General features: G+C 43.0%; 1 protein-coding gene across 1 annotated transcript in view; it reads left to right on the top strand.

The window, feature by feature from the left end:
* The window catches only part of rbpjl (recombination signal binding protein for immunoglobulin kappa J region-like), a 19,719-nt gene extending 5,131 nt beyond the window's left edge, over window positions 1-14,588 (top strand). The window contains exons 4-8 of the mRNA XM_071541616.1: window positions 1,018-1,127; window positions 7,237-7,377; window positions 8,226-8,381; window positions 9,498-9,601; window positions 14,288-14,588. Coding sequence (XP_071397717.1) covers window positions 1,018-1,127; window positions 7,237-7,377; window positions 8,226-8,381; window positions 9,498-9,601; window positions 14,288-14,588 — 812 coding nt within the window. The remainder of the gene's footprint in view (window positions 1-1,017; window positions 1,128-7,236; window positions 7,378-8,225; window positions 8,382-9,497; window positions 9,602-14,287) is intronic.
* The last annotated feature ends 494 nt before the right edge of the window (window positions 14,589-15,082 follow it).

Below are 15,082 nucleotides of genomic sequence, written 5' to 3'. Positions count from 1 at the left end.
ATATATATATAGCTATATTCCAATTGAACTTAGCTAATGAAAGTTCTGAAGCTATAGATAGGCAGAAAAACAAGGACACTTGGAAACCAAATGTTTTTCGGACATGGTGTCCAATCATGTTCATTAAAAATAAACTGGCATTACATGGTGAACAAGACCTCTATTTACTGTTTTTAAGACATTTTTATACATTTTGAGGCCTTACAAGACTTTTCAGACTACCACAACAGGCAACATTATTTATCTTTTTTTTTTACATCTATCTATCTATCTATCTATCTATCTATCTATCTATCTATCTATCTATCTATCTATCTATCCATCCATCCATCCATCCATCCATCTATCTATCTATCTATCTATCTTGATTTTCGAGGCTCTAAATTCCCGTATTATCAACATGGCAATTGAGAGGGTTTTTTTTTCCACATATCTAAACATCCATATAGCCAGAAGTGTCAGAGTGCAGGGTCAACATCTTGAGGCTCAGCAGGAGTTCAGTGTTTTGCTCAAAGACACTTCAGCAGGGACCGCTGGCTGTCACAGGCATCAGACATGAACCTTCCCGTCACAAGGCGGCTCCTCTCACCGCCGGCCCACCCGCCGTAAATACTGTTACTGTCCTTCAGCGCCGCTCCCTCACACACGTCTGAAAACCTGTGAAGTTATTTATTTAATGTGCAGGGACCTCCCACCATCAAAACCCAAACCTCAGTCCTTCAGCCTGCCATCCATCTGCACTCTCTCCTCCCCAGTATCCACACCCACACACACACTCACACACACACACACTTACAGATATATACACACACACTCTCTTTCTTTCTATCTGTCCTCTCTGTTCATTTGTGGCTAGAAAGGCACGGTAGTCATAAAATAAGCTTTTTCTATAGTGAATGGAGTTTACTAATACTGTAATGAATTCATGGGCAGAGATCTAAATTACAGTCTCTGTGTGTGTGTGTGTGTGTGTGTGTGTGTGTGTGTGTGTGTGCGTGTGTGTGTGTGTGTGTCCAGTGGAAGACCATGCTGACCATGGGGACTTTGTGCTGAGTGAGGGCTTCATCTGCTATGGCTGTGTGGTCCAGTTAGTCTGTACCGACTCCGGCATGGCTCTGCCACCCATGGTAATGCACATGCACACACACAGACACACAGACACACACACACACCCCAACACACACACACACACACACACACACACACACTACAGCTACAAAGTTTTGAACATGCAAATTATGTATTTTTCGTTTTCGTTTGAATGACTGACATCATTTGAATGAGTTGGCAAGCACTAATTAGATAGTATTAATTGAAAATTTAAAAAAAAGTCAATAAAATGACTTCAGAGCTTACCATCGACCCCAACAATGGATGCCACCGTTCTCCAGCATCAGTCTTGAGACGTTTATTCCTTCTAGTTTTTCAACTAAAAGTTGTAGAGAACTGGGAAGCTTTGAATGACTGGAATCAACTTCTCATCCATTTTGCACATGCCAGGCAGAACTACTGATCACAAAATGAAATCACATTGGTAAAAAAAAAGACGGAAGCACAGAAATCTGATTGGCTGTTGACAGCTGATGACCAGAAAAATTTCAGTTATGGCCAATAAACTTGTTGAGCGTCCACACATAGGCTGAGTTTCCCTTTTTGCTCAGCTCTGTAGGAAATGAATGGACTTCTGGTGATCATCTTCTTGTTGATCGTATTGCTCGCAGTATGAACGCACCGTCAGAGGGGTCACACACACACACACACACACACACACACACACACACACGATATTGGGCCTTCAGTGGATTGTACAACACTTTGTAGTCAGGAGAATTGAGACAATCAAATTTAGATTAGATTAGATTAGATTAGATGTTCTTTGTCCACAAGGGAAATTTGTTTTGTTAAGGTCAGTAACATACCAACAGACAAGACAGTAAATATATAGAATAAGTAAATAACATCACAGTAAAAAAAAGACACCACAGTAAAAGACACGAGGTATGATTCTAAGCACAACAGTTCTTCCAGGCGGAGGGGGCAAGGGGGTTCGGGGGGGTTATGTTTGTTAAGAAGCCTGATAGCAGAGGGGATGAAGCTGGCCCAGCCCCTGTTTGTTTTGAATACAGGGGCAGCATATCTCCTACCAGAGGGCAGGATCTGAAAGCAGGTGCTGAGGTTATGAGTTGAGTCCCTCGCGATCTTACTTGCTTTCTTCACCGTCCTCTGGTCATAGAGCCGCACTGCTCCCCGCAGAGCTTGGACCCCAAAGTGATCACCCTCTGCAGTTTGGCTTTGTTGGTCTCTGAGAGCCCCTCATACCAAGCCAGAAAAGAAAAGGTGAGGAGGCTCTCTATATGGCAGATGTAAAAGCTGCGGAGGATGGGAGGGGCTACATCCAGATGCCTCAGCCTCCATAGGAGGTAGATCCGCTGCTGGCACTTTTTGAAGATGGTTTGTGTGTTGTCGTTGAAGGTCAGCCCGCTGTCGATGGTGGTCCCAAGGTACCTGTAGCTGCTAACCCTCTCCACAACCTCTCCGCTGAGTGTCAGCTGTGGGACAGGGTCAGCCTTCCTCCGGACGTCTATGAGGAGCTCCGGAAGTCTATGAGGAGCTCCTTCCTCATGTTTATCCGGAGAAAGTGCTCCTCGCACCACTGGTGCAGATTCTTCGCTTCCTCCTCAAAATGGGCGGGGCTGTTGGAGGTGTCGACCAATGCAGTGTCATCTGCGAACTTCACGGCCATGCTCACACTGTCCGAGCCCCTCAGGTCGTTGGTATATAGCGAAAACAGGACTGGGGAAATCACTGTCCCCTGGGGGGCACCGGTGGATGTGAGCATGACAGGAGAGGTGGAGCTGTTGACCCTGACAAACTGCTCCCTTTTGAGGAGGAAGTCGAGTATCCAGAGGATCATGTGGGGATCCACCTGGAGCTCTTGCAGTTTGGCGCAGAGGATGTGGGGCTGCATGCAGTTAAAGGCCACAAACAGGATCCTGGTATATGAGCACGGCTTTTCTAAGTGACCGTAGGTCACAGTCATCACCGCATCATCCACTGAGCGGTTCTGCCTGTAGGCAAACTGCAGCGGATCGAGGGTGGGGCTTACTTGTGAGAGGAGGTGGGGTAGCACTAGTCTCTCCAGGCACTTTACCAAGACCGATGTGAGGGCCACAGGTCGGTATTCGTTCAGCTCTACAGGATGGTTGGTCTTGGGGATAGGTCTTATCTCGGAACGCTTCCACAGTGTAGGGATGGTGTTCTCCTGGAGAGAGTGGTTGAAGAGATGACAGAGAACGCTGGCTAGCTCATCTGAGCATTCCTTCACCACCCTCCCTTTAATGAGATCAGGTCCCGGGGCCTTGGATGGATTGAGCCTCCTCAGGCCCTGCCTCACCTCCTCTGTGAGGGCGATTGGCTGACCCCGCCCCTCCTTGATCTCGCGCTGGAGCTCATTCCTCAGCCCCTCTGCTGTTACTCTGAAGTCCTGAGTGTCAAACCGACAATAAAGGGAGTTCAAGTTGGTGACAAATGCTGCCTCCTCTCCTTCCCTCCTTTCTGTGGTTCTCTTGGCTGGGGCTTTCCCTGTGAGGACAGAGAGGCCTTGCCAGGCCTGCCTCAGATTGCCAGTTTGAAACATGGCCTCCACCTGTTCCTTGTAGCGTCCTTCGGCTTGGGCTATCTCCCTCTTTAATGCTATTTGCGCGGCCCTGCGCTTAGCCTGAATTGCTCTTTTCAGTTGTGCTGTGAGCCATGGTTTGCTGTTTGGGTAGCACTTAACAGTCTTTGTGGGTATTAGCATAGTCTCACAATATTGGATGTATGAAGTCGCCACTGTGACAGACTGTTCGAGGGAATGGTCCTGGTTGAAAACCTGCTAGTCTGTGCAGGCGACACAGCCCTGCAGGCTCTGGGTTGTCTCACTGGACCACACTTGAACTGTTCTCTGCTTCACCTTCTCTTGCTTCAGCTTTTGTCTGTATGTAGGTAGCAACTGAACAGCAAAATGGTCTGAGGTACCTATGGGTGGTTTCTGTAGGGATCTGTAGGCCTCTCTAATGTTGACATAACACAAGTTCAACATACTGTGTAACGTTGCTGGAAAAAAACACATTGCCAAACATTGTTTTTTCAGGAATTTAGAAAAGCATGCTTATTTGCTGAGAATATGTGTTTAAACCCCCATGATATCAAGCATCCACCCTGTGCTGCTCTGTAGCTGACCCTGACCTTTGACCTTCCTGTGGAGGGGAGTGAAAAGAGAATTTCCGCAGAGGGATCAATAAAGTATCCGATTAATCAGCGGTGGGATTTGTACCCTTTTTGAAGATAAATCCTCCATTATTGTTTTGCCCAGCAGGAAATCTCTGCCTTAGTCTACCATGTCTGTGCAGTGCAACATTAATGCAGAGTAGGTTCCTCTTTCCCCTCAGAAAATAATGAAAGTAGCGGTGGCATTGGAGCTCCGTACCAAAAACAAGCCCCACCGACCTTCTCATGGGGGGGTACAACCGCCAGAAGAGACTGAAAAAGGAACCCACACTCTGGATTGTAGGCTGTCTTGCTTGATTATGCCATTTCTCAACCGCAAAGTCTTTACCAGTCGAGGTATAATCACTGCTGCGATCCTCCCTCTTACAGATGTGTGTCTGTGCAGGTGTTACATAACCTGATAATCCTCAAAACTCTTGTTATTGTTTCGCCTTTCCTCCAACGTAAGACAAAAATTATACCTAGACAAGCCTCTTAGCAGAACGCCTCACAATTCGCTGAGCAGGCCCTTTCCCCGTACCTCCTAAATTGCTGTCATAACAACCTCCGCTGTCAGTTTGGTGGTAGATGGGTAAGGTATATCCACACGCTACACCTCTATATGTTGTTTCAGTTGAGGCCTATTGCCGTGGGGTTTGTTTGAAGAGAGAGGAAGGTCGTAAATTTTTCCTGCTGAGTCGGTAGCGTGACCCGCACCGTGGTTCCGTTGTTTGGTTGTGGTCAGGGTTTAAGGACTGAAGAGGTGAGGAGGTAGGTACAGCATACGGACCACCAAGTTACTGGAACAGCAGCTGTGTAGAGATTTAAATATGAGAACAATGTAAATATTCTGTTTTGCGGCCCAGTCAAGGGCGATCAGAATGATATGGCTGCTGTGTTTGGGTGGGGTCATAGTTAGGGTTGGGGCTCAGGGATTGGAGGAACTGAACTGTACAACCTCCAGTGATGTACAGTAGGTACATACCATACAGACCACCTGGTTGTTGTACAGTATACAGTATATACCTTTATAATTCTTATCATTCAGTGGTGACTAAAGATTTGCAGACATTTGCTAACTACCAGCAACCCTCTGGTCACTAGCTCACATCTCTAACCATCAGCTTACCATCATATCTGAATTCTTGATAAGAGCCTCTGCTAAATGCCCTAAACTTTAACATAATGTAAATCGCCTTGCTGTATAGATAACTGCATCGACTCAGAAGCCAGACTTTCAAGCCAGCGGGATCAGCCATGCCCAGATTATCGCACCATGGACCCCAGAACAAGCACATTCTCTTGAAATTAGCAAGATAATGAAAATTTAGACACAGACCCAGGACTTTTGATGATCCATGACGTTAGGGTATGTTACCTCCATGCATTGGGTCAGTTCTCCCATTACTCTGTTGTTGAGATTGATGGTGAATTTAGAAATTAATGTGTGAGGTGTTATGGGATAAGTGTAAGCATCAGTATAGGTACAATGTCAGGGTAATGTAGGTGTAGTGTAGATGAGTCTAGGTCTGATCAGTGTTGAGGGACAATGGTTCTCGGATGACAGAATTTACTGTTTGTTTGTTTATTATTTGTTTATTATTTGGATGCCCATTAGCTGTGCGTAATGCAACAGCTACTCTTCCTGGGGTCCACACAAAACATAAAAACAAGACATAAAACTTGACTCTATTGAACTCTATTGGGATGTGGACTCAGTTAAGGACAGGTGTAAAATCCAGGCTGTAGATCAGTTCAGGGATCCTCATCTAGGCTGAGAGTATGGAGAGACTTTGATATATTCTTTTGGATTTGGATTTATTCTACCCTGAAACATAATTTTTGGTAATTTCTGTCATTGACTGCACAAGTAGTTCAAGTCTCCTGTGTAACAAAACAATTTGTTGTAGTTCTTTGACAGTTCAGTCAACGAATTCCAATGGACATTTCTTTTAAACAATCCCAAAACCAAAACACCTTTTTGTCAAAACAATCTCCAAATGGAATCTTTCCTTGGTCTGAAGTGCCCCGTAATTCTGTTTCCTTCCACATAATCAGCTCCTCTGTTAAATCGGTTTATCCCCAATTTGTCATCAGTGGTCCTCCACTCTCTTCAAACAGCCTCTTTATTACATCCATGTACTTTTGGCTACCTTTGTTAGCTTAGGTAGCTGTGGTATCTCAGACAGCTGTGGCAGATTTAAACAAACTCCCTCCCTTCCTAATGCACACATGTAAGGTAAGCTAGCTTTGTTGTCTTTGGGACGCTTTGTTAGCTTAGCCAGCTAACTATCTCTTGAGCTAACTATTGATCTTAAACAAACTCTCTCCCTATTGCACATCATGTTATCTGCAATTGCTTTGTTAACACACACATATGTTAATATAAGCTAACACTCAATTACACTCACGCAGGCTTCTGTGAGTTATCTTTGTTAGTTTTTCTAGCATTCTCAATGCCCTCAGGAGGCCTGGAGGAGATGTTATGTCTGATACTGAGGCCACACTAAAGAATGTGACTTATTCTGTCAAAGCCCACCTCTCATCAAACCCTCATCAGAGAGAATATAGTGGCATGATCGGAATCTACTCGATGTAAAATAAATTTCTTATTCATTATGTTGTGTCTCTTTTTTTTACCTTTTTATGTACCATGGAGGAACAGATCCTCCCAGTTGCTCTGAAATGTGTTTTGTTGAGGGAATTAAAATGCAGCCCTTTTCACATATTGGTTACAATACATTTTTCAAATGATAACATAAATAAAGATTTTGAATGAGTTTCATGAGGTTTAGGATATTGGAATGTATGAATATCTCACTGTTCATGGCAACCCTTTACATAAACTTTAAAATTACTTGCAGCCAGTATATACAGTACCTTGACCTTGCTCAGTCACCAAACGAGTGACATCAACAAAAAGTTATCAGGAAATTTATCATTTATCACATACATTCAGTTTTCGTTTTGTTTTGTTTGTCCCTCCAGGTGATCCGTAAGGTCAACAAGCAGCACGCCATCCTGGACGTGGATGAGCCGGTTTCTCAGCTCCACAAGTGTGCCTTCCAGTTCCGGGACGACCCACACACCTACCTCTGCCTGTCCAATGACACCATCACACAGCACCAGGTGAGACTGCGGCAGAAAGTTACAACTACTCCAATCACAGTGCTTGAACTTAATTTTAGAATAAGGCTAAAATTATTATCTGATACTCTACAACGTGTCTTGTGTTTTGTACTCATCTGTGTAGGTTCATTTCAGTCATCCAGGTAATAGATGTCCAAAAAATATAAACGAATTCCACTAGACCTAAAATTGAAGAGTTGAAGACGTTTCGCATTTGAACTAATAACAAGTTTTCTCTGTCTTTTTTTCTCTTTTTTACCATTGTTTCTAAATATTTGTGCTGTTGTTGCTGCTGTTGCCTGTTTGTTGTTATCAAATTTGATCTGTGAGGCTATGGAGGGTTTACCAGTGACTGGTTTCTATGGGAACGGGTCATAATGACGGGTGATTCGTTACCCTAGCAACTGTCATGAGCCATTAGACCTGGGTTGAAAATAGTTTTTATGAAGTGAGTATGAAAGTAAGCTTAATGTGCTTAATACTTAACCATGTAGTGCAGATTAGTGTATTTAATGTCTTTAATGTTTCCATGCGCCATGTACCGTAACCTCCCCTCTCTTTCTCCCTGTTCCCATTTCTCCCTCCTTCATTCTCACTTTCTCCATTCCTCCCTCACTCTCTCCCTCTTCCTCTCTCCCTTCCTTCCATCCCTCCCTTCCTCCCCACTCACTCTTCCCTCCCTCTCTGTGCCCACTCCCTCCTTATCTGTTTGTGCCTCATATCCTCCTCCCTCTCCCTATGCCTCCTTCCATTCCTCCCCTCTTCCATTCCTCCCTCATTCCCTCTCTCTCTCTTCCTCTTCCCCACCTTCATACCTCTCCTCCATCCCTTCCCCCCCGTCTCTCCAGGCCCCATCCAGTGTCAGAGACCAGAGCAGAGTGGTGTTGAACGATGGAGCCTGTTGGACCATCATCGGGGTAGAAGCGGTGGAATTCACCTTTAATCAGGGCCTGGCCTGCATTCAGACACCAGTTAGTCCAGTACCTGTTATCACTGGGCTGGAGGTGAGTTAGACAGGCAGGCATACCTGTATACACACACACACACACACATCACTGCTGTCATGTGAAAACCATGTAACTCCAATTTTGGTGATTGTAGGTGGTTTTCATTTCAGTTGCAGGATTACATGCTCCTCTTTAGGATGAGAAAAAATTTCAAAACTCTTGGGCGTATGAAACCTTTTCAGAACCCACTGGATAAATTCAAAAATGCATGGTGGGCTAGCTAAGATTAAGACGAAGATTACGTTTTTTTTTTTTATTATGTTTTTTTTTTCTTTTTGGAGATTAACCATAGGAGGTTTTCACCCAACAGTGTTTGCATGATATGCACACATATATATACACATGATGCGATAAACCAATGTATAAGAATGTACATTCTTGTTTTCCTTCTGTCAGTGCACCATCTCTAACACACAGGGTCAGTCTGGTTCTTGTGCGTTCTTGTGTCCTCCATGACATGTTTAATGTAAGATCTAAAGTCTGAAGTACAAATCCAAAACAAAACAACAGCAAGACAGATAAAGCTCCCAGACGTTTATTTGCCAATCGAGGATGCATCGGATGGTGACTCGGCCAATGAGAACGAATGGGAAGCCCCAAGATTCATTGCGAGAACGACGCATCATGTCCAAACAGACTATAGTCTATAGTGGAGGTTCTTTTCTTAACCTTTTGGTTGGTGACCCCTTGAAACAAAGCAATGCCATTCTTGCATTTCATAATCAGCCTGGGTCTACAGAGACCCAAAGGGCCTCAAAAAAGATGCAGCATTTCATGGGTTTCTGTGGGACGCATGACTTGCAGAGCTAACATTTGTGAACAGTAGATGGATGTAGCAGAAAACGTTTGTTTTCAGAGAGAGGGAGATTCTGATGTGTCAAATGGACAATAACTTTCAGGAACGTACGCTACAGCGTCCCTGGTGTTCTCCATCCTTTTACAGCATGTGTCTTTGGTTTTGACAGACAGGCGTGGAATCTCAGTCTCATCTTGGAAAACAAAGTCCTTGGGTGTAGGAAAAGTAAACTAGGCTAGTATATACTGTGATTCAAAGAACAGTTTGTTTTAGAGAAAATACTTACTTTACTTTAAAATAAAATATGATCTTTGCAGGTGAACGGCGGTGGACATGTTGCTATGCTGGAGATCCATGGAGAGAACTTCAGCCCTCATCTCAAAGTCTGGTTTGGAAACAGCGAGGCGGAGACCATGTTCAAGTGAGTTGAGAGGAGATAAAAATATACAGAACATGAGAGGAGAGGAGGAGGTTTAATAAGATGAGAAGAGAAGACTGGAAAAGAAACGACAGGACATGGGAGATGAGGTGAGAGAAGATGGTAGAAGAGAGAAAAGGAGGAGGGGAGAGGAAGGGTGAGGACTGATGAGGAGAGGTGTGAAGAGGAGAGGAGAATAAAAAAGGAGATGAGGGGAAGAGAGGAGATAATAATGCACATAAACCAAACTTTATTGTGTTTTTCAGAGCTCTAAGGAGTTAATAGATGGCTTGCAGGTGACGTAACACACACTTTGGCAGCCATAGTGAAGGTCCTCAATTCTTGGGTAACATTGGCTGAGAACAGTTGTTTGCATTTCTAAATGTACAACTTGGCCGTCTCTTAAGAACTGAAAAGTTGTGGTTAATTTCTGTGCTGTTTTTGATTGGGAACTGATCATTTCACCGCTTTGTGTTGAGATAATGTCAGCATTATTGGCTAGTACATTATAGTTACATATTAACATTAAGATTAGTTGCTTTGCTAAATGAGCCTGCTGGCAAGTTAGCTAGCTAACAGTTTGTTCAGGTTAACTGAGCTGACTCTTCTCAAGCTACAACTCAGAGTGTTTTGGAGTAGAGACTAGGGCTAAAGACAAGACAGTTTACTGTGTCACAGTAACCTACATTTGGAAACAAATCCACCTTATCACACTGTTCACATTTACTTATAACAGTAGCCTAGTGAATTGACATAAATCCACACCACTATATTTTTCCTGTATCTCTCTGCCTAGCCTGTTTCTTACATATTTAGACATTATTTGTGCACAGCCAATTCTCCAATCGACCTCCATGATGGTGCCAAACATGGTTGATAGATTTGTGACACAACTGTAAAGTCTCTATAAACAACAAATAGATATTAAGCTCATCAAGAAGTCATAACTGGTCTTTCTCACTGTTTTTCCCAACACCCAAGCAATCATTTGTCCATTAACTTGGCTGCTTCATAAAAAAAAATGACCCAGAGACCAAAAAGGAGGGCAGAAACATAAACACAGCACTACTAACAAACCTTCATTATGACCTGTAGACACTCATACCAACAGGTCTCTATGTCATTATGCCTTATAGGCCTGCTAGTCTGATGTGTGACCACTCAGCGCCTCGTCTGGTTGACTTTTATAGGTTGTGGAGAGTCGGGGGGCCTGTCGGAAAAACACTTTACTTTGTGTATTTTGTGTAAGACAGTTAAACTACAGTTCACATCTTGTTCCACATCAGACAGAAGGAAAACCCTTATTAGAGCCTGAAAAATACAAAGACATTCTCTTTATTTATTGTTCTTTTGATGAACAAAAAAGTTTTGAAAATGTTTTTTATAGTTTCCACCAAGTTTTATAGCCATCCCCTCAGGTTAGCTACTGTTGGCTTCTCACGATGATTGCACAATTAGAGACCGTATTCAGGACTGTGGGAGAAATATGCCTTTGCTATCTTATTAAGTAAAACTGAATAAATAACTTACACTAATAATAATAATCAAGGTATACATTTTATTCTAGAATAATTTTATTTTGGTTACGGCATCTAAATCCTCGTTGGCGTCTCGTTCTCTGGGGGTTGTTGAAAGGCTTTCTGGGAAATGTAGGAAATCACTAAGTAAAAGTAGACGATGCAGGTTGAGGGAAAGTGGGTACAAATAAGTTACTGAAATATGATATGCTTAAAAAGTACCTTATGGTCTCCAAGACATTTTACAGTTGCAGAGGGATTATAGGACATGGGACCCCCTTCACTGCAAAGTCTTTATTACCTTATGCACCATATTGCTGCGGCCACATGAAAACCTCATAACTCCTTTGGTGTTTCACTTTCTCTTTTTTACTAGAATATAAAGTTTGCATGGTTCTGTATTCACAGATTACACTGCACGACCCTAGAGCTCATGATTTCCATTCAAAGCCCACTTTAGATAAAACAATTACATGGGTGCTAATGACAAAATTGGCATTGCTTTTTTATGTTTTTGAAAAGCTGACGTTTTGTTTTTTTATTCAATAGCAGCAATATGTGAGGTAGAAAATTTATGCAGACAAACTTAATGGTTTTCAAGGGTTTTATGATCACACCCTCAGGTGGTTACAGTTGGTCTTTCGAGAGGATTGTGGGATCTGAAACCTATACACTCAAAGAGAAAATACACCCTAAAACACAATTCATGCTATGTCCACAATCCTGAGCAGGCATTTCATGATTTGTGAGCCAGAGCAAGTCTTTCCAGAGGTACAAACAACAGAACCCAGACTATCTTGACAGAGTCATCCAAACAAATGCTGCAGCTGCTCCATTGAATGAATGGAAAACAGACAGTGGAGTTTATTGTGCTCAAATAAACTTACAGTTTCAAACAGAGGCAAAGGAAAACAACAGTAACTACTTCATGTGTAAAGGTCAAAGATGATGACTAGTGCTTAGATTTAATATCAACAAAATTTCTTCCCATGAATACTATTGAATATTGCTGTATATACTCCACTGCTGTGCAGACACTACTGCTCACACAGTTAGAGTACCACAGTTGAGTGGTTCTATCAGTTTCAAACCAGAAAAATATTTCCATACATCCACTAATTCAATCAGGGTTCATTCAACGTGTCAACAAAGTTGGTGTCCTACAACAGAGCGACTAAAAATGTCTTAACTTACACTTACTTGCTCCCACAAATCTAGACTAATAGCTCTAGATTCTACTTCTAGTTATATAATAGTTAATAACGTGTGAATTCTGTTTTTAGGTGGATTTTTGCTTTAATAATCAGTCCTAGAGGCCTATTTCTCTTTATGACTGTTTCGTGCCATTCGCTCTCATGCCCCTTTACCGTAGAGGCACCAGGTGTGGAGCTGAACGGCACAAAGGGTAAATTAAAGTTTTAGTCTTGTTTAAGTGAGACTGTTCAGGCCTGGTAGGTTGGTTAGTCGTAAAAGTTGGCCTAAATATGATTTTTTTTAATGGTTTTTCCACTGGAAAATGTTGCGTAACTAAACGTGTTTAACCCAAATGATCTTCCGTTTGACCCACATTTGAAAGTAGTTATTTTGCCATTTGTTGAGGTATTTCAATAAAAACACAACAGGCTTTTAGCTCCGTCTGGCTAGCATTGTCTCGCTGTTGACTGTGGGATGTTTCAGAAAAAGGCCTATAATTTTCAGTTGGGATGTCTTGTCCAGTAGATTAGGTTTAAGATATATATCTCTCCCTTGCATGAATACAATTTTTTCAAGTCATAAAAAATGTACATGCTCAAATGAATATACAGAACAAAAAGCACCTAAGCATCTTCATTCCATTTTAACCCAAAGAGCTAAAATTCTGTTTTGGACAAAAATGCTCTCTTCATTGGATCAGAACAATACATTTTAAACATTTTGGGGAAAAGCAGATGGGCAATTCTGCTAACAAGTTTGACTAAATGTATTTTTTCTTTCTACTTTTGCCAATTCGTCCTATTTGCCCATCTTCATTGTGTCAAAAACGTGTCTATGCATCATGGCTTTCATGCTGAGATGATTTCGAGAAATCAAACCGAGCCCAAGACTGGCCTCAAGGTATAAAATAAGGTTTATATTACAGTAAAAACATCACTGGGAGTACCTCAGCTTGGCTTACAGGGAACAATCCTCTCTTTAACACTTGTGGAGGAGTCTATAACGTTCATAAGGGCGTTTGCCGAATCTTTACATTCAGATATCCCCCTCACCACAGCTCACATGACGCATCCCGAAGCAAAACACCGCGTCTGACGTCAGAATCCACCTCAGATCCCACACCCAAAGTGCTGAGGCATCGCAAGTCAGGGTCTCTGGCCGAGAGCGGCTCGCCACCAGCCTCCGCAAATATCCCTCCCATCAGCGGCAGCTAGGTAGCGCAGAGGGAAGCTGTGTTTGTACAACACCGTCGGCCACAATACGCTCTTTGTACGGGAAGCTGCAGTCAATTAGTGGCAGGAACGTGATCCTCCGCTGCCGTGCGCGCTGAGGAGGAAGCCAGAGGCGTAGTACGGGTTTGAATGGAATACCTTAAAACAACACCGCACACTATAAACGGGCATTCAGAATGGAAGACTTCTGCCAGTGTTTCTGAAAACAACCGCAGAATTACGCGCGTCAATATATTGTGTCATTACATAATAAATCATCATATATCATCATCATACAATCAGTTTTCATTATTTATTCATTAGTGACTTTCATTGTTGACGTTAGATTTAGGTCAGGTATTTAACACTGACTGATCCTTTCATGCCTACTTCAGTAGAAAAACAGGACGAAATCATATTTCTGCAGCAGTTTTTTAATTCTTTTTCTGAGGAAAAGATTGGCTCAATTACAATGGAATTAAAATGGTATTATATTATGAACAAAAAAATGTACCTTTTTGCTTGCTCCCAGGCCTTTCATGTCCTCGAGTTAATAATTTTTGACTTACATGCCGTCAATCATATACTCATAATTCCAGCCAGGGGGTGATTTGGAGGGGAAAAGAGGGGGATTGTATCTCTATTGTTAGCACAATTAATTAGATGACTTGTTATTCAACCATAATTTAAGTCCCGGTAGACCAGGCCGAGTCAGCAGCAACAAATTTAGTTGTCACCTCTGTTCATCTCCTCCTCTCTCCTCCCAGGTCTCCCAAGTCTCTGCTCTGCGTGGTTCCTGACGTCTCTGTTTTCAGCGACGGCTGGCGCTGTCTGCGGCGCATCATCACCGTCCCGCTGTCTCTCATCCGATTGGACGGCCTGATTTATCGCACGTCCTTCAGTTTCACCTACACCCCCGAGCTCCAGCCGCCTCCGCCTGGCCGAGTGGCAGGAGGAGGAGGAAGGAGGGAAGGAGGGATGGAGGGAGGCCAGGAGGACGATGCCCTCCTAGACTCCATCCATCAGGAGTTCACCAGAGCCAATTTCCATCTGTTCATGCAGAGCTAGCCAGCCTGCTGAATCTATGGAGCAAAGTCCATACATTGTCAGATCAAGACCACAGCAGAGAACTGAACATTTCTCATCCCATGTCAGTCTATGCGTTGTTTACTTATGCAAATTGTGGCCCAACCTTACAATACACAGACTTTGCTATGGAGCAGGATATTCCCTCTGTGTCCTCTCTGTCTTTGTTCATAAATGTTATTCATTGGGCCAGAATATTTCATCTGCATGCAAGAGTGCAACTACCATATTACCACAAGGGAGATCCAGCAAGGAGGCTAACTACTGGCAAGGCAGCATAAAGAACTACCAAGTTAATGCCTGCCACTAACAACCGTATAAGATACTGAGGCCTGGAGTAATTAAACGTTTGTGCAGGGAAGAGTGTAAAGGTGAAATGCTGAAAATGATATTTGCACTTACAATTGGTGATGAAGGGGCTATTTGCTTGTGCATTGCTCTTTTCCAGGGCTTGTTTGCACCACAACTTGATCTAA

Source organism: Centroberyx affinis, unplaced genomic scaffold (genome assembly GCF_046629955.1).
Source record: "Centroberyx affinis isolate AG114_WGS23_722 - 3 ecotype Tasmania unplaced genomic scaffold, CSIRO-AGI_Caff_v1 ptg003913l_1, whole genome shotgun sequence".
NCBI lineage: Eukaryota > Metazoa > Chordata > Actinopteri > Beryciformes > Berycidae > Centroberyx > Centroberyx affinis.
Note: the sequence above shows the minus strand (reverse complement) of the source record. Positions and strands in the feature narration are given on the sequence as shown.